General features: G+C 41.4%; 1 protein-coding gene across 3 annotated transcripts in view; it reads right to left on the bottom strand.

Moving 5' to 3' along the window:
- ITGA9 (integrin subunit alpha 9) overlaps positions 1-22,339 on the bottom strand; it is a 310,728-nt gene that overhangs the window by 29,593 nt on the left and 258,796 nt on the right. For all 3 annotated transcript variants that reach the window (XM_048839011.2, XM_048839010.2, XM_048839009.2), the window contains exons 24-26: positions 10,975-11,100; positions 9,959-10,078; positions 5,065-5,166 (exon numbers count right to left, since the gene is read on the bottom strand). In XM_048839011.2, coding sequence (XP_048694968.1) covers positions 5,065-5,166; positions 9,959-10,078; positions 10,975-11,100 — 348 coding nt within the window. The remainder of the gene's footprint in view (positions 1-5,064; positions 5,167-9,958; positions 10,079-10,974; positions 11,101-22,339) is intronic.

Raw genomic sequence — 22,339 nt, forward strand, 5'->3', positions numbered from 1 at the left:
CAAACTACTGCACTGGGCAGCACAGCATGGGGAGGAGGTGGCCAGCCCTCTGTGAAGGAAGAAGTGGTTCGGGACTATTTAGAAAAACTGGACGTGCACAAGTCCATGGGGCCGGATGCGTTGCATCCGAGAGCGCTAAAGGAATTGGCGGATGTGATTGCAGAGCCATTGGCCATTATCTTTGAAAACTCATGGCCATGGTGGAAGTCCCGGAAGATTGGAAAAAGGCTAATGTAGTGCCCATCTTTAAAAAAGGGAAGAAGGATGATCCTGGGAACTACAGGTCGGTCAGCCTCACCTCAGTCCCCGGAAAAATCATGGAGCATGTCCTCAAGGAATCAATTCTGAAGCACTTAGACGAGAGGAAAGTGATCAGGAACAGTCAGCATGGATTCACCAAAGGAAAGTCATGCCTGACTAATCTAATTGCCTTCTATGATGAGATAACTGGTTCTGTGGATGAAGAGAAAGCAGTGGATGTGTTATTCCTCGACTTTAGCAAAGCTTTTGACACGGTCTCCCACAGTATTCTTGTCAGCAAGTTAAAGTAGTATGGGCTGGATGGATGCACTACAAGGTGGGTAGGAAGTTGGCTAGATTCTCGGGCTCAACGGGCAGTGATCAATGGCTCCATGTCTAGTTGGCAGCCGGTATCTAGCGGAGTGCCCCAAGGGTTGGTCCTGGGGCTGGTTTTGTTCAATATCTTCATAAATGATCTGGAGGATGGTGTGGATTGCACCCTAAGCAAGTTTGCAGATGACACTAAACTGGGAGGAGTGGTAGATACGCTGGAGGGTAGGGATAGGATACAGAGGGACCTAGACAAATTGGAGGATTGGCCCAAAAGAAATCTGATGAGGTTCAACAAGGACAAGTGCAGAGTCTTGCACTTAGAACGGAAGAATCCAATGCACCGCTACAGACTAGGGACCGAATGGCTAGGCAGCAGTTCTGTAGAGAAGGACCTAGGGGTGACAGTGGATGAGAAGCTGGATATGAGTCAACAGTGTGACCTTGTTGCCAAGAAGGCCAATGGCATTTTGGGATGTATAAGTAGGGGCATTGCCAGCAGATCGAGGGACGTGATCGTTCCCCTCTATTCGACATTGGTGAGGCCTCATCTGGAGTACTGTGTCCAGTTTTGGGCCCCACACTACAAGAAGGATGTGGAGAAATTGGAGAGAGTCCAGCGAAGGGCAACAAAAATGATTAGGGGACTGGAACACATGAGTTATGAGGAGAGGCTGAGGGAACTGGGATTGTTTAGTCTACGGAAGAGAAGAATGAGGGGGGATTTGATAGCTGCTTTTAACTACCTGAAAAGTGGATCCAAAGAGGATGGATCTAGACTATTCTCAGTGATAGCAGATGACAAGTCAAGGAGTAATGGTCTCAAGTTGCAGTGGGGGAGGTTTAGGTTGGATATTAGGAAAAACTTTTTCACTAGGAGGGTGGTGAAACACTGGAATGTGTTACCTAGGGAGGTGGTGGAATCCCCTTCCTTAGAAGTTTTTAAGGTCAGGCTTGACAAAGCTCTGGCTGGGATGATTTAGTTGGGATTGGTCCTGCTCTGGGCAGGGGGTTGGACTAGATGGCCTCCAGAGATCCCTTCCAACTCTGTTATTCTATGATTCTATGATAATGCAACTGTTCTAAAAAAAGGGATATCCCATCCATTCAGTAATATTTTCCAAAAGGGAGCCTCTTGCTATCTCACTGGCCTTTATTTAGGGTTTTGCATGTCCCTTGTTGAGAATCTATGAGAGTTTGGTAAACAAATGAAACAACATGAATGGACTTGTTATCATAAGTATTTAGTACACTAATTTGGAACCCTCTCGCTTCCTGTTTCATGGTGTCCCTGTTTAAAATTGTTTGAGCTATGAAATTGGGTGCTAAGCTGCAAAAAACCCCAATGAAATCAAGACAGCAAGTCAGCAGGACTGTCTAAATCAGTCTTAGCTAACAAGTCTTATTGGCTTTACGGAAATTAGCGTGATAGAGCGTCTGAGGAAATTCTGCTTTCACTGCTAGATACCAATTCTATCAGCTGACTCAAAGCATGTCCATGAGCAGCAGCTCAGATGGAGCCAGTGGCCAGATGGATATGGTACAGCATTCAGTGGTCAACAACAACAACAAAAAAAGAGAGAGAAAGGGATTTTTTTTAAAAGAAGGGAGTGAGAGGAATGGACAAAGAAATGATATCCCCCCCCCCACCCCTCGGCCCCTGGTTACAATTAAATAACTGTGGTTTGCAACAAGTATTGTTCTCATCTGCACTCCACCAGAAGAAGGAGAAGGAAAGAAAAAATATTAATACCTTGAGCCAACCACATGTCTTAAATTTTTCTTTCAACACGACCCTATCCAAAACATACAACAGTGGAGAAACCAACAGACATATGGAAATAGCATAAGGGAGACAGAAAATAGCATTCACATTAGAAAAAACTGAAATCACAAATTGATTTACACTACTAAAATATGCCAAGCATGCTCCCCTTCCGTTTCATCTTCTCGGAAATCAGCAGCAACCTTTTGTTTAAAGATTCATGTCTTTTCAGAGCATGTACGATGAACTCTGTAATCACTGCTACCCAAGGCCTTCCACAGACAGGAAAAGGACAATATTTTTTCCAAGCATTTGATAAGAATTAAATACAGCAGACCTCATGTTGTGATTAAATCATTTCTAAATTTTGAGCACTAAATAATAACAACCCCTTACAGTTCACAAAGTAGTTCACAAAGTCATTGGGAAGGATCCCCAAAGTCATTGGGAAGGACGCCCAAAACCTTTACAGACTGTAACATAAAGGGGTGAAATCCTGGCCCCATAAATTTCAATGGGGACAGGATTTCATCTCAAGTATTGCACCACTAATCAATTAAATGCAGCCACAGAAGTGCAAGAATCACTCAGTGCTGCCCAATTGAATTAGAGAGAGACCTAGAGGTAGGCCAAATAGGCAGTGCTGCAGTCCAATTATGGGGGTGCACTGGCAGAGAGGGTTGGGGAAATGTGACTGACTAACCAACAGTATGAGCCCTATTTTTATACAGCTAAATCTTGAAGTCCTTATTCAGACAAAATTCCCATTGAGCTACAAGGTGTTTTGTTTGGATAAGGACTGATAGGTAAAAATTGAGTAATTACCTCATGATTTGACCCATGCAATAAGTACTGAGATACTCTACAGAAGGAGAATTTCTTTTTCTTTCCCATTTCTAACCAAACATCTATTTCTGTTCTCTAAAATACTTCCTAAGTTTAGTACATTTGGGGGCAGGGACTGTCTTCTTCTGTGTTTGTACAGCATCTAGCACAGTGGGGGCTGGGTCCACTACTGGGCTCTTTGGTGCTACACCAATACAAGTAATAATAAATAATAACTGTGTACAATTTTCAGAAAACCCAATTATGCTTCAAGGACAAAAGAAATCACTTTCATGCTGACTGGTGTAGATATAAGGAAAATCCATAGTATGTGTAAGGTACATGCTTGCTATAGGTCAAATTCTGCATGATAAGTGGAATTTTGTTTGAGAAGAATTAAGGTGCAATGAAATGTCCCAAATCCTGGTCAGTAAGGCCTGAATATGCCAATGGGACTACTTGCCTTGTTGAATCCAGGTCTAAAAGAGTAACTGTTGTACAGCATTAAATCCACATCTTTCTGCAAATGACTATTTTGCAGCCCTCCACCACGCTCAGTATATATTATGTATATAATTGGTAAGGGGATTGCAGATGAAAGGTGTTTTATAAATGTAAAAATAATATTACTCTTTCTAATTGGGACATATTGAATTGGGATGACTGCTATATGGGAGGGTGCCCTGGAGACTGATTTAGCCTAATGATAATGAAGAACAACTGCTGCTTAATCAGAACAGTATTAGCATATTCTTCATAATATGTATGCACCTGCAAAAACCTGGTCTGAAGCCTGGCTATAAATTTCGGCCTAGCTACTTTATATACATGGTATATTAAACATTAAGGCTGAAGTTTACAAAGCTGCCTTTGGGGACTTAGATGCACAACTCCCATTAAAAATAATGGGAATTAAGTGTCTAAATCCACGAGGAGGATTTTAAAATCTCAGCCTAAAGGCTTTTTTATAGTCATTAACCCAGTATTAAGCAAATTAGAAAAAGCTGTAAACAATCTTTGAACACGGGGCTCCCAGACTGCTTGTATCATGAACATGGATAGTTTTTAAGCAAGATGGAACCATTAGAATTAGGCTCAGTAGCATCAGTGATAATTAAATACCCTGGGTCAGATTTTCAAAAGTGCGTAAGTGCTTTAGGAACACAAGTGCCAGCAACTTTCAATTGAACGTGTGCTCCTAAGTCACTTAAGTACTTTGAAAATCCTACCATCTATTTTCAAATACTGTACAATTAAAATTTCTTCCTGTTAAGGAGGGCTTCTCTGAAGACACAAACTTTCAGGTTGCTGGGGCTAAACAAAAAGGGAGCAGTCGTCCTCTCTCACCATCAAGGGCTGATATAAATTAGTGAATTTATAGTCCTTGTGTTGTATGCACACTGCAATAGCTAGACATAAAAGGTGGAGATAAAGAAAAGTTGATGATCTTGTCTATAAATTTCAAACATTTTTGGTTATTGTCTTTGACCTCAAATTATTATTAAAACATTTACGTATTTCAAAATGTCATATCTGATGAGATTTTGCTGAGGAAAAACCCCACTGGAGTTTCAAAAAAAATCTGAATTAGTTTAAAGCTGACATCAACTTCACAGTGAGAAGCCTAACTTAATGCTGGCAAAGGTATCCCAAAGTCCTTTGCAACTTTGACTAGCTACAACATAGAGTATACGGGCCCACACAATATCATTTGCTATGATGGCACGGGTATCACAGCAAGTCAAACCACACAAACACTATGAAGTCCTGCTGCTAGTGCATTCAAAGGAAGTCAGACTCGCTCATTTTTGTTGGCCAAACCCACACATTCCAGTTGCCTAGCTCCCCTAATGTATTCCATACTAATGGGACATGGGGACCTTTCTTTTCAGACAGTCACTTACTGTTGCATCTTCAGGATTCCCATTAGGCACTTCCACAATCCTGAGTGTTGTGTCCACCCTCACCTTCGCCCTGGTCACAAACTGGATGACTGATGAACTGTCCTGAGAATTAAAAACAAAAGTAGTTAAAAACAACCTTTTTCAATTTAATAACATTATATTCTATCCTTATGCTCCAGGGCAGCTGGATTGGCAATTGAGTGCTACACTGATTTATACTACCTGAAATCACATGCACCTTGAGCTTGGGACATGGATGGACAAAGGACAGTGCATTATCTCAGACTGAAATTAAAGGCATCCCACAAAACATTGGACTTTTTTTTTATTTGAATTTGGGCTGTTTTTAAGGCTACCCCAGCCTCACAACACAGCAGAAAAACACAGCACATTGCCAATCAACATAGACAAGCTAAATCTTTACCACAATGGTTCCCAAGTAGTTAGAAACAGATATTTGGAAGCTGCGATAGACTTATATACAGTATATGATAAAATTGTTTAATTATTTAAAATAATTCCAGACACAGCACACTGCATAAAGTGCAAGTATTTGATTTATATTTCCATTAGTAAGTGACTTTGCCTTGTATTTTATACAGAACGTTTAAACACAAATTTTCCAACCAGTTGCCTTTTTAAACACATTGTTTACTCTTATACAGTAGGTATTTTTGTAAGGTTACTTTTGATTTAGGACTAGATTGTGGCATTACCATGTTCTGAGGATGATGCACAGCCATCTTGCCCAGAGAACTGAGGGGCATCATGCACCCACTCCCCAATATAGGCAGCCCACTCTGTTGGGGGGTGAGAAACCACTGTTCCACCTAAACCCTGCCCCCTTTCTGGCAAGTTGCTCCCTAGGGGAAGCATTTCAGGTGCAGCCTCTGCCATCCTCCCAAGCATCAGGGCTGCCAAGTGTGAAGGGCTACTCTTAACTCCCCCCCCTTCTCAGTTTGCACCCACATAAGGTGAGGCAACAATCTGGCCCTTAATGAATAAATAGAGTGGTGTATTCTCATAATTACAGCTCAAATGAGTTTAATGAATTCTTTACCACACCTGCATCTACACTGCAAGAATAAATTGGTGGTTGGGGACACAGGTAGCCATTTAAATGTGCAGTTCACTATTCTATGTGGGTGACACCGTGACAGATATGACAATTTCCTGCACTTTCTTGGACAAATTTTCTTGAATTAATGTGTACGTGTTATTGTTGGATTGTATGTAACTACTCTAGCAGACATGACTAATGTAAACCGTGGGAAGCATTGGGAGCGTCAAAGGACTATACTGAAAAACAGACCAGTCAAGAATAAATTTTTGAGACAAACAAACTGAAAACAGGTTTCCTAGAAAATAGTTGGGAGGAGGGCAATGAAAATTACCCAGCTCCAGACCTATCCTTTTGAAGCTAGGCCTTAAGGAGAAACCAATTGTCTGGCTGATTTCCTGTTCATGGTCTCTTCAAAAGTTCAGACCCAAACTAGATAAAACAGTAACTCACAGATTCATGGGTGTGCTTGTTCTGAGCCATAGCTATTATGAACTTTTGACCACAGGGAAAAAACCTTTATTGGGATCTGAAGGACTGTTCACCTGACAGCCTTTGTTAGGGTGATCTTAGGTAAGCTTATTAGCATGCATGTAGATTTCTTTTATTGTTTTTAATATTTTTCTCTGTAATGCTTTTACCATAAGAATAAATGTGCTTGCTTAGAAAGAGCTGTGTGGTAACTTACTGTGGCAAGCACGCTGTTTATAGCCTCTAAAGAAGAAAGGCAAAGCAGCCTGCTGAAACAGTCTGAGTTGCGGGGGAATTCACAGTATAGGCAGGGAACTATGCAGCCTGGGAAAAAACCCTGTCAGAAGGAAGATTCATGTCTCCACTCAAGAGAGGTGACTGCTGGGGAGTTGGAAACCTGAGAATGGGTGCCCTTGGGCAGGGCCATCCCTAGCTATTCTGGGGACCTATGCAGCTAGACCCCCCGCGCAGCAGGGGAGTGGGGCAGGCCTCCGTGGGGGGGGGAGGGGTTGGCCCCAGGCCTCTGCGGGGAGGTGGGCTGACTTGGGCAACAGGGGGGACCACCCCCCAGCACTCACCGGCGGCATGGCTGGGGCTGGGCTGCTGCACTTTCCGCCGCCAGTGAGTGCAGGCCCAGCCCTGCTGCAGTCCTCAGGGGAGTGGGGGCAGGGCTGGGGTGGAGCAGGGGCGGGAAGAGGCGGGATGGTGAGGAGGCTTTGGGGAAGGGGTGGAGTGGGGGAGGGGCTGAGGTGGAGCAGGGGTGGGAAGAGGCGGGGAGGGGCAGGGGCAGGGGCCATGGGGAAGTGGCGGAGCAGGGCACCAGGAAATTTGGTGCCCCAAATTTCCTGGTGCCCTACGCAGCTGCTTACTTTGCATATGGGTAAGGACAGCCCTGCCCTTGGGGATCATAGAGGAGGAAATACAGGTGCAGTTGCCCTGAACTGTGACAGATACATGTCCCAGAGGATCTGCACCAGACATCCCATGGGCCTGGTGCAGAGCTTCTGTGTAGAGCTGAATTTGACAGTGTACACAAATGCATGTTTCGTGTACTCAGTTACCTGCTTGCATATGTGGGGGTATTTGTGTGCAAGCACAACTTAAACGTCTGGCTCCATCTATATGCTCTTTCTTCAAACATGGACAAACAGCAGCATACGAGGTGATTTCAGCTGGAAAGGCCATGAAGACATCAACTCGTGTCTATCTAATCTTTAGGAAAAGACCTTTCCTTTTTTGTTTTTAATCTAACGGCTGTCACCAACAGATTTATCTAACAGATTTATTTTATTATCCTCCTACTCTGATTATCTTACAGTATCGTGATCTGACAGACCTTTGCTGTAGCTAAACTGTAAACTAAAAAAATCCCCCCAAAAAAGCTCATCTACAAAATAAGTGGAAACGCAGTAAATCTTTTTAAAATTTACAAATCTTATTTCATTCACTGACAGAACAGAACATTGCCTAGCCTGCTATCATGTTTCTCACCATGAATGTCATGTTTATTCTTATCTTGAGCCTCCTTATGATGGCTGTGATGTTTTTTCTTTGTATAACAAATATTTGAAGTAACAGATTAAAAAAATTATCAGTTTTCTACCCTTGTATCTCATCACAAAATAAAGATAAACACACGGATCGTAGTTTATGCACACTTACTCTGCTCATTATCCGACTGTTTGAAAAACCTCATAACTTTAACACTGCACGTATCGCTGTTTTTGTTTGTATTTATTTCTAATTGTAATTATTTTAATGTACTTAAGAAAAGTCAGCAAAATCTAGGATTACACCTTCAGATCTACTGTTCACAAACCTTACAGTCTTATTTTATAACTGTTTATAACACGCAGGTGATTTGATTTAAGGTCAGATCCAGCAATATGATGAGCGTCTCCCATGAAGGGGTAAGCATCCTCAGCTCCTATTCAATTTAGTTGGAGCTGAGGCCTGGGAGCACCCTCCAGGATTGACATCTTTCAGTTACCTTCTTCTGAAACATTCCAGCCACTGCCATTGCAACTGAACTTTTACATAAAGCAATGTGTTAATCAATGTGTTAACACATTGGGGGGAGGGATAGCTCAGTGGTTTGAGCATTGGCCTGCTAAACCCAGGGTTGTGAGTTTAATCCTTGAGGGGGCCATTTAGGAATCTGGGGCAAAAATTGGGGATTGGTCCCCCTTCAAGAAGGGGGTTGGACTAGATGACCTCCTGAGGTCCCTTCCAGCCCTAACCTTCTATGATTCTAAAGAGTTTCCAAGTGTGCCAGAGTTCCCAAAATCAGTTAATTTCTAAATATCAGGATTTTGGCAATGACTTGGGTTTAGAATAAAAGGGGTCAACTACTCCAAGTATTGCAATAATTGAAAATGTACAGTGATCCAGATTTAAAAAAATAAAAGCATAAAGGCCTTAAATAAGAGTTTCCAAGAACTATCCATGAATCCTGCACATTCCCTCCTGACTCCACCTGCACATGCGCACAGACATACACACACCCCATTCTTCTGAAATGAGGGAAGGAGCTTTTTAAAGTATAGGTTTCAGAGTAACAACCGTGTTAGTCTGTATTCGCAAAAAGAAAAGGAGTACTTGTGGCATCTTAGAGACTAACCAATTTATTTGAGCGTAAGCTTTCGTGAGCTACAGCTCACTTCATCCGATGAAGTGAGCTGTAGCTCACGAAAGCTTATGCTCAAATAAATTGGTTAGTCTCTAAGGTGCCACAAGTACTCCTTTTCTTTTTAAAGTATAAAAAGTTCTTCACTGTCATTTGAATCCCAGCTCAAACTGAAAGGCTTCTCCGAGGCTTCTCTATGAAATTCTTATTCATTCACAAAATAGGATGATGTGCCAAGTAAAGCCATCTTATAGTGAGATATATAGCAATTACAGCTGGTTGAAAAGCGCCAGCTGTTTTTCATAGGATATTTAGAATAAAAACTACTTTTTTCTAAAATTCCTGCCATTTTTATTTATTTTTTCAATGAAAAACCAAAACCTGAAACAATTTTCGTTTTCAAAACTCAGTAAATAATTGTGGGTTTCAGTAAAACGTATTGGCTTTTGAAAACCAAAAACTGAATATTTTTACCAAAATCTGAAATTTTTAACACAAATAATGTTTAATTTATGGTTTCCAGTTTTCAACAAAAACAATTAGAAAATTTTGACCACAATGAAAATTTCAAATGGAAATTTTTAGTGATCAACTTAAAACTTTTCAGTGAAAAAATTTAAACTAGTTCTACTAGACACAGACGGAGGCAATATTCAATGCTTCATGTATATTTCAATATATAAGTATATTTAAATTACTATTGAGCATATGCGCTAGAAAGAGGCAGAAGCACTTACCTTCTTTAATATCTCTGTATTCAGCAGCATGTAAACATCTATATTGCGGGATTCTGCTTTTGCTAGTGAGCTTAAGTTGCAGCGTATAATTAAGCAGGACCTGCCTGGTCTTTCACAGTCCTAAGGGAAATAAGTAAAAGGCTGTAAGATGTATTAGGAAGGGAGGAAATCATTCATTTTAATACTAACTAGCAATACCAAACATTCCTACTGATTGAATGAAAACAGCCATTTGATGAATCAGTAAAATTGATTGTATACCTCCCTTATACAAAACAGTGTCTGTTTTCAGAATCTGCAGAATCATAATCATTCCAGGACTTCATAAAACCATGTCACAGGAAATTCATCCCTGAACTGAGGGTCAGTGCACTTAAGCTGCAATTGAACACAGAATATGTACTGGGCCTCTGCACAGGGGTAAATTTCAGCCATGGCAAGTAAACCCTGCTATCTATTACTTCCTGTCAGAATACCTCCCCTGAGATAAAAGGATTAGAGAAAAATGTATTGCAGAAAAACATTTTCAACAAGAATCTATGTATTTCTATTGCATATACAATACATTGCTCCAAGTCTAGCTGCAAACACGCTTTGAAGTTCTGCCTTTAGTGCCTGATGCAAAGTCCAAAGAAAACAATGGAAAGACTCCAATGACATTAATGGGCTTTGCATCACCTCATTAGCTAGTTACGTTGATTCTATATAATTTCTCACTCACTGGATTTCTTCAACCTGTATCAATCTTTTTTCTTTTAGCATCAGAAGATATTATTCAACCTTTAATACTTGTGTTATTTTTTTTATTGTCTGTACTTTAGTAGCCTCAAAGCTTCCAGTGAGGGACTGAGGTCTGTGGGGACCACTGCAACACAAGTAAAATGTCATTCTTATTTTAGACTACATGAAAGTTACTCTGAAAAGAAAAAAGTAGTTGACCACTTCACATTCCTCTGACAAACGCATTTTACAATATCTGACTCTTTTAAATTTCAGTTATATATGGAATTTCTTACCAGTACTTTTCTGCCAGACTTGGTAAAAAAAGCAAAGATCGTGTGAAAAATATTGTCATTTTCTTGAGGGATGACACACGGGTTAGGGTTTTTCTGAAAAGAGCAGTTTCCTTTCTCCTGAGCAACCTGCAAGCACAATGAAGATCATCAAGACATGTGAAGAGTCAATTTACAGCACTTACAACGTTGCGTAATATGTGTTGTGAACCTTAGAACGCTTCAAGTGCCGACTTGAACAGGGTTCACTGTTCTGTAACAGGAACAGGAGGACTTGTGGCACCTTAGAGACTATCCCATTTATTTGAGCAAAAGCTTTCGTGAGCTACAGCTCACTTCATCGGCTGTAGCTCACGAAAGCGTCTGCTCAAATAATTGGGTTAGTCTCTAAGGTGCCACAAGTCCTCCAGTTCTTTTTGCAAATACAGACTAACACGGCTGCTACTCTGAAACCTGTTCTGCAACAGCAACTCCTATCAGGCCTGACAAACTCACCACACCTAACGCCACTTTCAGGGTTCTTATCCATAAATAGTGTCTTTTACAGTATCAAATGAAAGCCAGTGACACAATAGCCATCACAGGTATTGTGAGATGTATGTACAGAGGGTATGTAAGGAGTTATGAGTACCTACTAAATATACGTTTTTAACTAGTAACAGAGCAGAATTGACAAACAAGTTTTCTGCTAGGCAAAGCATATCCCTGTCTCTAATGCAAATTAAGCATTTTAAGCAAAACACAGTGGGAGCTACATTTGCACTCCAAGTCAACATGAGGATGTGAAGTTAACATGGGGGCTAGCACCCCAAAGAACAAACAATAGGAGGACATTTTGTGATCCATTCACAGAGGAAACCCCGGAAAGACATGGGAGTTAAGACAGAAAACCAGCAGCTCTGTCAAAGGCTGAATCCTTGAGAGAAAATCGATTTTGTTAAATAGGAAAGGTAACTCTTAGAAATTGTAGACCTAGGGTTGCATTTTATGTTTTGTTTTGCATGTGGAACCAGTTCTGTTTCCACTTCTTATCCTGACCCACTATCTCTTAAAATGTAACCTTTTATAATAAATTTATGATTATTTCACTGTAAATATATTTCAGTGCTGTAATATTATAAAGCCTGATCCTGAGTTGTGTCAGTCAAATTGTCTCTCTCTTCGGGGACAGCTTGCCTGGTAATTTCTGTCAGTGACAGGGGCTAGACACTGCAGGGAGTGTGCCGAGGACTCGGAAGTTGATGTGTGTCTATCGCTAGCCTGCACAGAGAGGGAAAGGTCTGCAAAGACCTGGAAGACAGTGCTTGTGCGTGGCCAGAGGATGTTGGTTTCAGTGAGGTGAGCTACAGCAGGCATCAGGCAAAATTGCTTCATACTAGGGGCAAGTGGTGGTGAGGTGCCTCAGAATCCTGGGCACCATCACAGTGTCCCTATACTGTGATACTACATATCATTAGACATTTCAATCAATTTCATTGTTTCATAGTTTGTAGGGATTCGGGTCAACATGGCCTTGCAAAATCATCATGAAAATGTACCAGCCCGGGCACAAAATCTGTTCATCTAGCTTTATCATAACTAATAACAAAGTTGATAATGATAACATAAAGTAACAATATTTTACTCGCTTGTTCAACAAAATTGGATGCCTAAGGCAAGCAGATGCATGAGTACAATTTTTCAAGGCTGGTTGAAGGTTAGCCCAAACCTTCATCCAAGATTGCCATGCTATGTCAGGCCACTGATTCCACAGCTAACTCTATGCAGCCTACAGAAGGGCCCTGAACAAAATCCATTGAAATGAAATAATATCTGCACCACCATAGAATATCAGCCAATTCCTCCCTACTGCTCTCAGAAGAATAGAGGGGGAGCCTTTGTTAGATGCCCACTTTGGTGAATAGCATCCTTGTAGTATATGCTTCCCAGCTCACCTCTCTGACTGCTCCATTTTGCCAGAATGAGAACATAAACACATTACAAACCAACATCTCAACTAAATTACATACGAGGTGTGGAGAAAATCTGTTACAGACACAAAATTGCTCCATGGCCTTTTTCACTTGCTTCATGCAGTCTGTCTCCACAGACTCCATCTGAGCTGCCTGAAATCTTGGTCATATGAAAAGAAAAGATTAACAGAAGTTTATCCAAATTTAGAGTAATCTTTCCTGTCTCCTCCGCCTCCTCCTCCAGACAGCTCACTGCCCTGCTTCTTGATAAGGTATGACCTCCTGCCCCACTGACCAACCAGCCATTCTTCTCCTGATATTACAAGTGGGGAGATGAACACAGAAGCAAATAAATACCAAAATAGTTCACATTTCTCCTGGTGATTACTTGCCTATCAAGGCTATGGTCCTCTGTATTTATCTGTCCCACCAGAACTAGTTTTCATTATTTATTGTATGCAAGTGATTCACAAATTATATTGACATTTGTTGTCTTTGAATTTTAATGTTTGGATTAGAACCCTGTTAACCGGAATTTCAATATTAAACCAGGAATAGCAAAGAATTAGTACCTGCTTTTTAGGTAGGACAGACATCAGTAAATTCTTACATTGGAGATAGAACAGGATCCCATCCTGCCTGTTCTATCTCAGCTTTTTAAATTTCACACAGATAAAACATGGTGTGCACTTAGGAAAATCTGCCAGAGGAGAAGTAATCAAAGAGAGAAAAAGGAAAGATCTGTCATGATTGGGGCTTGATTGTGCCCAGAGATAACAGGGGTATGAAGTACACATTCATTTATATCTTATAAAGTTTGACCAAGTGTTTGCGCATACAAGTAACATAACAATTTAACTTGACATGGTTTGATATCTGAAACATAAAAGTCCAATCCTTCCTTCTCTAAAATATCGGGAAAAGTGGGTGTCTACTTTAAACCCAGAAACTGCTATACTGGAACAGGCCAATGGGTCATCTCATTTGAAAGCCTGTATCAGACAGAGGCCAATACTAGCTGCTTCATAATAAGGTGCACAATCCCCATCCTTGTCCTAATTGTGCGATACATTTGTCTGGCGTCCTTTGCGAGCACTGGAGTTGGCATGTATTCAATCACATTAATTCTTTAGAGTATGTTAAATGCAGCTGGGAGGGGAAGCGGCAGTGCAGGCTGAGTAGCATGTTTTTGAAAACTGGTCTTATCGCGAGATTGTGCAGGGCCACAGAACCAGTAGCAAAAGCCTGCCAACAGATACCTTATACTAAGCTACTCCAAATGGCTTCTTCCAGTGATTGCTCTGTCCTGACTGCAGTTTGGCATGAGTCCTGCAATCCACACGGTGCCCTCATACAATGCCATACAACACAAGGGAACTGCTCCCTCTGTTGCCAAACTCCCACCCCCCTCTCACCCTACAAGGTCTGGAGGACCATTGTAAATCATAATGACCTTCAATACATTTGGGTGGCAGTGCTGAGAAAGGCAAGCGCCTGTAACTTATAGCTAGGGCCCTACCAAATTCACAGGTCAATTTCATGGTCATGGGATTTTAAAAATTGTAAATTTCATGATTTCAGCTATTTAAATCTTAAATGTCATGGTGTTGTACCTGTAGGGGTCCTGACCCAAACAGGAATTTGTGTGTGTGTGTGTGTGCGGGGGGGGGAGGGGTTGCAAGGTTATTGTAGGGGGTGTTGCGGTATTGCTACCCTTCCTTCTGCACTGCTGCTGACAGCAGCGCTGCCTTCAGACCTGGGCAGCTGGAGAGCAGCGGTTGCTGGCCAGGAGCCCAGCTCTGAAGGCAGAGCCACCGTCATCAGCAGCGCAGAAGGAAGGATGGCAGGGTGTGGTATTGCCTCCCTTACTGCCGCGCTGCTGCCTGCAGAGCTGGGCTCTGAGTAACCAGCTGCCACTCTCCAGCCACCGAGCTCTGAAGGCAGCCGCGCAGAGGTAAGGCTGGCATGGTGTGGTACTGCCACCTTTACTTTTGTGCTGCTGCTGGCGGGGCGCTGCCTTCAGAGCTGGGCGCCTGGCCAACAGCCGCCACCTTCCAGCCGCCCAGCTCTGAAGGCAGCACAGAAGTTAGGGTGGCAATACCGCAACTCCCCTAAAATAACTTTGTGATCCCCCCCACAGGACCCCCAATTTGAGAAACGCTGGTCTCCCCCATTAAATCTGTATAGTATAGGGTAAAAGTACACAAAAGACCAGATTTCATGGTCCATGATGCGTTTTTCATGGCTGTGAATTTGGTAGGGCCCTACTTATAGGATATGTATTGATGTTTTTCATAGTTACCATGAGCCTGAGTCTGCAGTACATGTCAGGAAGGGGAGGTATGAAGAGGCTGGAGACTGGGGACTCATTTTATAAAGTGAACTAATGGGTTTTTTATCTTTCTTCTGTTTCTCTCTAGAATACAGGGACTGTTGTGTAAAGAGAAAGGGGCTGAAGGGAACAGGCAACTGCTGGTGAGTCCAAGAACAGTCAAGTGATGCCCTGGCTGCTCTCCTGACTGCCAGAACCTTGCCACATTCAAAATCACTAGTAAGGCCACTGTGCCATAAAACACATCTAAAATTTGTATCTGCACTGACTTTAGGTGCATTTGTTCAAGTTTAATTTTCAACCCAAAGATCTTTGAAAAACAGGCATCATTCTGAAGGCAGAGAAAAAGCACAAGCTGACATACCCCATGCACACTTTCAAAGGGTTCTTTGAACATTTTATTCTAAGTGAATTATTATAATAATAAATTAATAGAATGGTCTTATTTCTACAGAGACAAATTGTTCTCGAATATAAAACAATCCTGGCCATTTCAAATTACTTCGTGGCTAGACACGATTTCTTACCCCGAAGGTAAATTGCATGTAATAACAATGTGTTCCTGTAAAATTTTCTACAAGATGAACATTTTAAAGGGGCATGTTTTCTCTATTTTTTACTTTAGCATCTATACATGATAGTCTACAGTGAAAGACAAATGGCAGAATTATGAAACCTGTCAATTTAGAACTGCACACACTCCTGCTACCCAGCAGTGAGTGTTATTTGCAGTTGGAAAAATTTTTGTCAAAACTCTTTTTTTTTTGGGGGGGGGGGGGGGGGAGGTGAAATGGAAATTTTCACAAAATTTCCAGCTCTGGGTTTTCAGTTTTAAACTGATTTTTTTGCAGGGGAAGGGGGGTTGTTTTTCCAATTAAAACCTGAAAAACAAATTGAAGAAAATTTTCAACAGCAGCTAAAAATTATTTGCATAAAAAAATTTTAAGGGAAAAAGAAATCATTTTCTAACCAGCTCTACTTATCTGATTTACACAGTGGACATTTCTTTCAAAATGAGACAGACACCAAGAACAAAGCAACACTTTCTCCTGAAAGATCCAAAATCTTATGAGGTTTATTGCAGGACTATTTTGACCAACTTCTTCTGACAGAAGAGTAATAGCTAATCATTAGAAAAACATTTTCCTAAACTGTAAACTTGAACTATGACTAATGTAACGTGTCTGTTATTCTTTCCCAATTTTATTTGCAAATGGACTTTTACATTTACTCAGCCATAAGGTGAAGGGTGAATGCACCAGAGTGATGAAAACTATTACAAATGTTGTTCATCTCTCACTGGCATCCTTCAATGCGCATACATGCCTCTCCAAGATTTTCAAGAGTGAGTAGTGCCCAACTTAATACACACTAACAAGGCCTGATTTTCAAAGAGTGGGCTCTCAACACTTTCTGAAAATCATCTTCTTCAAAGGATCTCAGCTTCTCAACTTGGGCAGCCGCAAACTGAAGCATCCAAACTCACTAGGGGGTATGCATGTATACATTTTTTCTACATATATAACTACAGACCTGCACATACTCATATATATGAATATGTATACAAGTGTGAATATGTATATCACAAGAACTCTATCAGACTTTAAATAGTGCCAAGCATTTTTCTGGTCCTCGATTGGATCCTCAAGGCACCGCCACAATAGTTTTATTACTACTAATAATGAATAAGCAGCTAGAAAAGCCAAACATCCCTTATTCCAGCAATTCCATTTATAAATGGCACACACTGAATGACAGGTCAGTCTCTAGCTTTGTAAATGTATTAGAACTGGTTGCTCCATTAAAGAGCCCATATACATGTTTGATAGACAACATTTAAATGACAGCTTATTCGGTGGGTATTTCTGCCAGCATTTTGTTGTCAGCACAAACCACAAAGCTCCTCAGAGACAGGATGTAACCATGGAAGAAAAAATTTGAATTACTTCATTCTTCAGGAATGCTATATTTGCAACAGAGGAAGAAATTCCCATAGGGTTTCTTTAATAGTCTTTGCATATTTGAATAGCCTCATGGAGCAGGGGGCAAAGGCATAAAGTAGCAATGTATGTTAGCCATATCAAATTGCACCATCCTCAATAAAAATAAAGTCACTTATGGGGTCAAACAGTTCTGGATGTAACAGCTCAGATACACTGCATATACACAACACATGCTTCAAAAATATGTAGGATATTTAATACCATTGTGTGGAACTGCTGCACTGATTTAATTTCTTAAATGGGGCTCATCCTTTCCAAGTTTCCTACGCATGTTGGGGATCATGAAAGTGCTTGGAATGGTAGAAGATGGCACCAGTGAAATGTGAATGTTATTCCCCATCTAGCAAAGCAAGAATTGGTAACAGAGACAACAAAATTAGAGTTTGAACTGCTACTCTAGTCCAGATATTTTAAATAAGTAACTCCAATATGAAGAGAGCTGGTTTCTAATCTGGGTTGAACCCAGGGTTTGCCTAGGAGAAGTAAAATATGTGGCACCTCATCCGACACCCTCACTTTGTATAGTCAGGTCCCCCCACCTCAGAGTACACACAACATCCACCTCTGCCTATCTGTGATTCCGCCCCCACCCCCTCCGGTGCAGTAATTCTTCCCCTCACCTGTTGCTGGCCTTGCCTAGATGAGGATTTAAAGGTGTGATGTTAGCATGTGTTAGCTAACATGTGCTAACTGACAATTTCAAAATCCAGGCTGCACTGACTTTAATGCATACTAAACTGGTCATTTTAAAACTCGTCTCCCTTCTAGACTTTAACTCGGACAGTTTAGCAGGCTTTAAAAGCAGTATGAGGTTTTACATGTTATCAAGGCCACCTTGCATGGGCTGGCACACTAGGAGCTGGAGGTGATGTGCAACTTTCCAAGGAGGGAGCTGGGGAGATCAACTAGGGACCACAGGTAGGGAAGCAGGAATGATGCTCTTTGGCTTGGGGGTGGGGGCTCAAGTGTATGCATGTGGGGAAGGCCCATGCGGGAATGGGACAGAGGAAGAAGGCTGCCACCATTCCCAACCCAACATTAAGTCTGATCTCCCGGCTAGAAATAAGCAGCTCAGTACTAATACCAAGCTTAGTGCACACATGTTACAAACGAAACCTGGCAAGCAAATGCAGATCTCCAGCCCATTTTTTTTTATCCTGGGAACAGCCTGCAGTCCCTGTAAAGGAATTCCTCATTATATCAAACCTAAGGGGTAAAGCAAAAATCCCAGGTCCCTTCCACAAGCCTGATTCCCCTCTCACTTACACTGATGGCAAACAGGAGCAGCTTCATTGTGCTCGAAGGTAAAATGGAGAATCGGGCCTTGAATGTCTATGATGGGACCAAATCTACATTTAAGTGATTGTGGGGGAATATAGTTCAGCAAGTTCAAGGAAACACCATGAGTCATAAAACTTTCTGAATGATAAATTATAGGGATTTGGGAAACCCACTTGTGGTCTGAACATAGGTCAGTTGTTTCACAAAACTGTGAATACTGTTCATCCCTAAAATGGATGGTTTCCTCATAAGTCCCAGAGTATCCTGGCTCCAGTGACTAAGCCCAAACCTTCCCTCTTGAAATTGCTACCAGATAGCTTCTATGTACCTTTATTTTTTACCATTGTAAGTTACTTTATGTATGCATGCATAACAAATGGTTGAAGTCTGCAAATTAAATAAGAAATAACAGATTCTCTTTCATTTGTCTGAAATGTAAAGTGTAATTTGTATATGTTAGTATCAGGGAAAATTGCTTCATAGAAGTATCCCAACTCATCTTTTATTGGTGTTAATTTTATATAGACAAACTGATATGAGTGGTTAATTGAAAAAGTCATATATGTTCAGATCTAAAGAGATAAATAAATTCCAGACCAGGTCAGGCTATATACAGTAGAAAAATAAACTATGTAAGTATGTTATCTTAGCACTTGTTGTACTTGCCAAAAATGTTTAATATTCATAGATAATGAAATGTGTTTGAATCAGAACAGTCCGTTGATTCTGGCAATAAATTTAGAACCTCTGAAACAACAGAAAAGGATAAAAAATTAACCCTGGAAGAATTCAACGAACACAATAACAGCGATTTTGCTAAAGACAAAGGGGTAATCTAAGAACTCATTGTCCTTAAATAGTGATTAAAAGTTGCAAAGTTAAATTACTATATGGAGATTCTACAGACACACAATGAATTATGATAGTAAAATTCTATTATAGGTTTGTGTACTATTTATTCAGCTAATAGTTAAAGGGCCAAATCCACAGGTGGCATACATTGGCACTGAATTCAGTGGAGTTATGCTGATATATATCAGCTGGCTCAAACTGCATACAAATAAATCTTTCTGACCACCAGCCAGAGAGATGAATCCTTAAGACTCATCCATTCCACCACACGTCGCCAAAAGTAACGTAGCCCGATCCTCAACTGAAGCCAATGGAGCTTCATCAAATTATATTAGCTGGCCATTATTTTTATGGTCTAACTATTGAAGTGTCTATAACAGGTTATAAGATTTTAAATAAAAGCCAGTGTAGACTATTATTACATTCCACTGATATACCTTGCTCCTTCTCCCCAACCCCACACAATGAAATGTTCCTGCAGTTTTAGTCACTTTACTGGTTAATAACTTTCTAAACAAATGGATACTGGCAATCAGCCTCCTTTGTTTATACCACAGTCACCCTTCTTTATGAGCTAAATCCACCCATCTTCTGTTCTAGGGTTCCAGAAGTGGGAGGAGGAAGAAAGGCTGACGGAGGATCCTGTTCATCCTCTGTAAACGTTAGAACTAGATCTGAGCAAAACTTTTCAGACCATTAGTTTATAGAGTCTCTCTCTCTCTGTGGCCCAATGACTATTAAAGTATTTTATGCAAAGCAGAACAGCTTCAACAGGAAAGACGAAGGCCCACCACAGACTACCTTATAGCACAGGTGTTGGGGCTCTCTAGTACAACGTGGGAGACCCACATTCAAATCCCTTCCCTACGTTAGGCAGAGGGAGAACTGAACCCACATCTCCCACGGGAGTGCCCTAACCGCTGCGCTACTACTGGAAGGTGGGCATTCCCGCCTACTCCTCAAGATGTGTTGTGAATACAACCCTTCATTTCCTCTTACGTCAACAAGTGTCCTGACACTAAAAGGATTGCTGAACAAAATGTTTCGTTTGACCCAAAAGTGAAGTTCTGTTGACATTTTTGGTTCATTGACATTTTTCAGAGGTATCTAATTCGGTTCAAGCTGAACCTATTTTTTTCTTCCCTGAACTGACAGCAAACCTAAAAACCAGCCATTTGCCCAGCCCTGTTTAGAAGAGACACAGTTGGTAGTGTGTAAAACGTGTTAAGGGGTGTGCCTTGCTATCACATTGGTCTTGTGGGTTAGGAAGCAAGACCAGCCATCCCCAGCTAACTACTGGGCATGTTACTGTCAAGCAGCAAATGCTTGCTGGGGACATGTTCGCTCCTGCTCAGAGAGGCAGTGAAGTGCACACCTGGACCTCTGTTCCCTCAACCCACTTTGAGGAATCCTGTAGCAGCTGAGGCACTGGGCAGGTTTCTGCTGCCTCTCACTGCTCTGGCCAGGGCAGGATTTGGCCCTGACATTTGCTTGCAAATACTAAGCAGCCACCCACAGAAGTATTTAATCCAAGAACCGGCGCCACATGTCTAGTTGAGCAAGAATAGCAAAAATATTCAGATTTAAAGTCCGTGACTCTCACAAGAGAAAGGTTCCCTACTGAGACAGAGGGCACCGTTACATAAACAGAAAGAAGAAACAGCGAGCATTAGTTTGATTTATTTTTACTGCCCACACGAAGTTTAGGCCTACAACTGAGCAATGCCATACATGGCAACCAAAAGGACAGTTTATACCTAACATTCACATGCTGTGTATATATATATACATGCGCGCACACACACACGAGTCTTTAGCAGCTGAAATCCAGGAGGAGAGCGCTGACGTTTATGTTCTTCCTTCCTCTTATGGTCTGTAAGAAGCCCAATCGCCATATCATGGTGAACAAAGTTTAAGGTATATTTCTTTTAGAGAGCTTCTTCTATAACCTTCAAACTAGGAGCTGACCCTTCTTTGATATCCTCCCCTTCTTCCCAGCTCCTACCAACTCGAATCAGTCCCTTTCCAAGGCTTTTCCTGAAGACATAAAAGCCCATGGTGTTTTTTAAACCTACTGTGTTAATGTTATTACTCGTCTGGCTGATCAGCAAAAGGCTCTGAAAACAAAGCAGAAAAACTGGTTTCCTTATGGAGTCTGAAAAGGTGACTTCTAGGGCACACTCAGAACTCTCAATCTGCCAGGGTTTAGAGCACCTCACAGTGTTTCCAAGCACTACCAGGCAACTTTTAGCAGTGCTGTGAAAGGAGAGATCAATATCTGACAAACTGGAGGAACTTTGCAAGAATGAAGAGAGTCTCTATTGTGCAGCTTTCCTGATTTCAGAGCAGCTGAACCAAATGTTGCTGAGTTATATTTAAACAGGTTTTTGGTTTTCCCTGAAAGACCTAGAAATCTACCTATAGCATTTTCATGCACCAGAGAAGAGACAGGCCTCCAGGGTAAGGATTCTATTTAGACTACAGGACAGAGAGTAAGACCCTGTAGTTCTCCCCTGGCTCTCTAGCTTTCAGACCAAACAGCATAGTCTATGGTGTTCACCATACAGAGTTTCTTTATGTCCTGGCTTGGACTCAGTATTCATGGAATTGATAACTCACTACGCTACCTTTCTGCCTAGATTAAACGAAAAACTGACCCTTCCTAACCTGAAGTGTTTTAAGTTCTTATTTCTTTCTGTCTCAAAGAGAGAGAACCCCCTAAATCTTCCACCTTATACTGTCAGGATTGTTCAACGCTACCTGGTAATGGTTTCATTTTATGGACTCGGGAACATTCTCACAAGGTTGGATTTCAACAGTTAGGACAGCCCTCTAACATGACCCTCTTGTTCCTATTCGGGCATAGGAGTTTAAGCCTATCCCTCCAAACAAGGAGGAACTTTATTTACACAATCACAATCATCTTATGATCCACTTCCCTACTTTTT

Source organism: Caretta caretta, chromosome 2, assembly GCF_965140235.1.
Source record: "Caretta caretta isolate rCarCar2 chromosome 2, rCarCar1.hap1, whole genome shotgun sequence".
Lineage (NCBI taxonomy): Eukaryota > Metazoa > Chordata > Testudines > Cheloniidae > Caretta > Caretta caretta.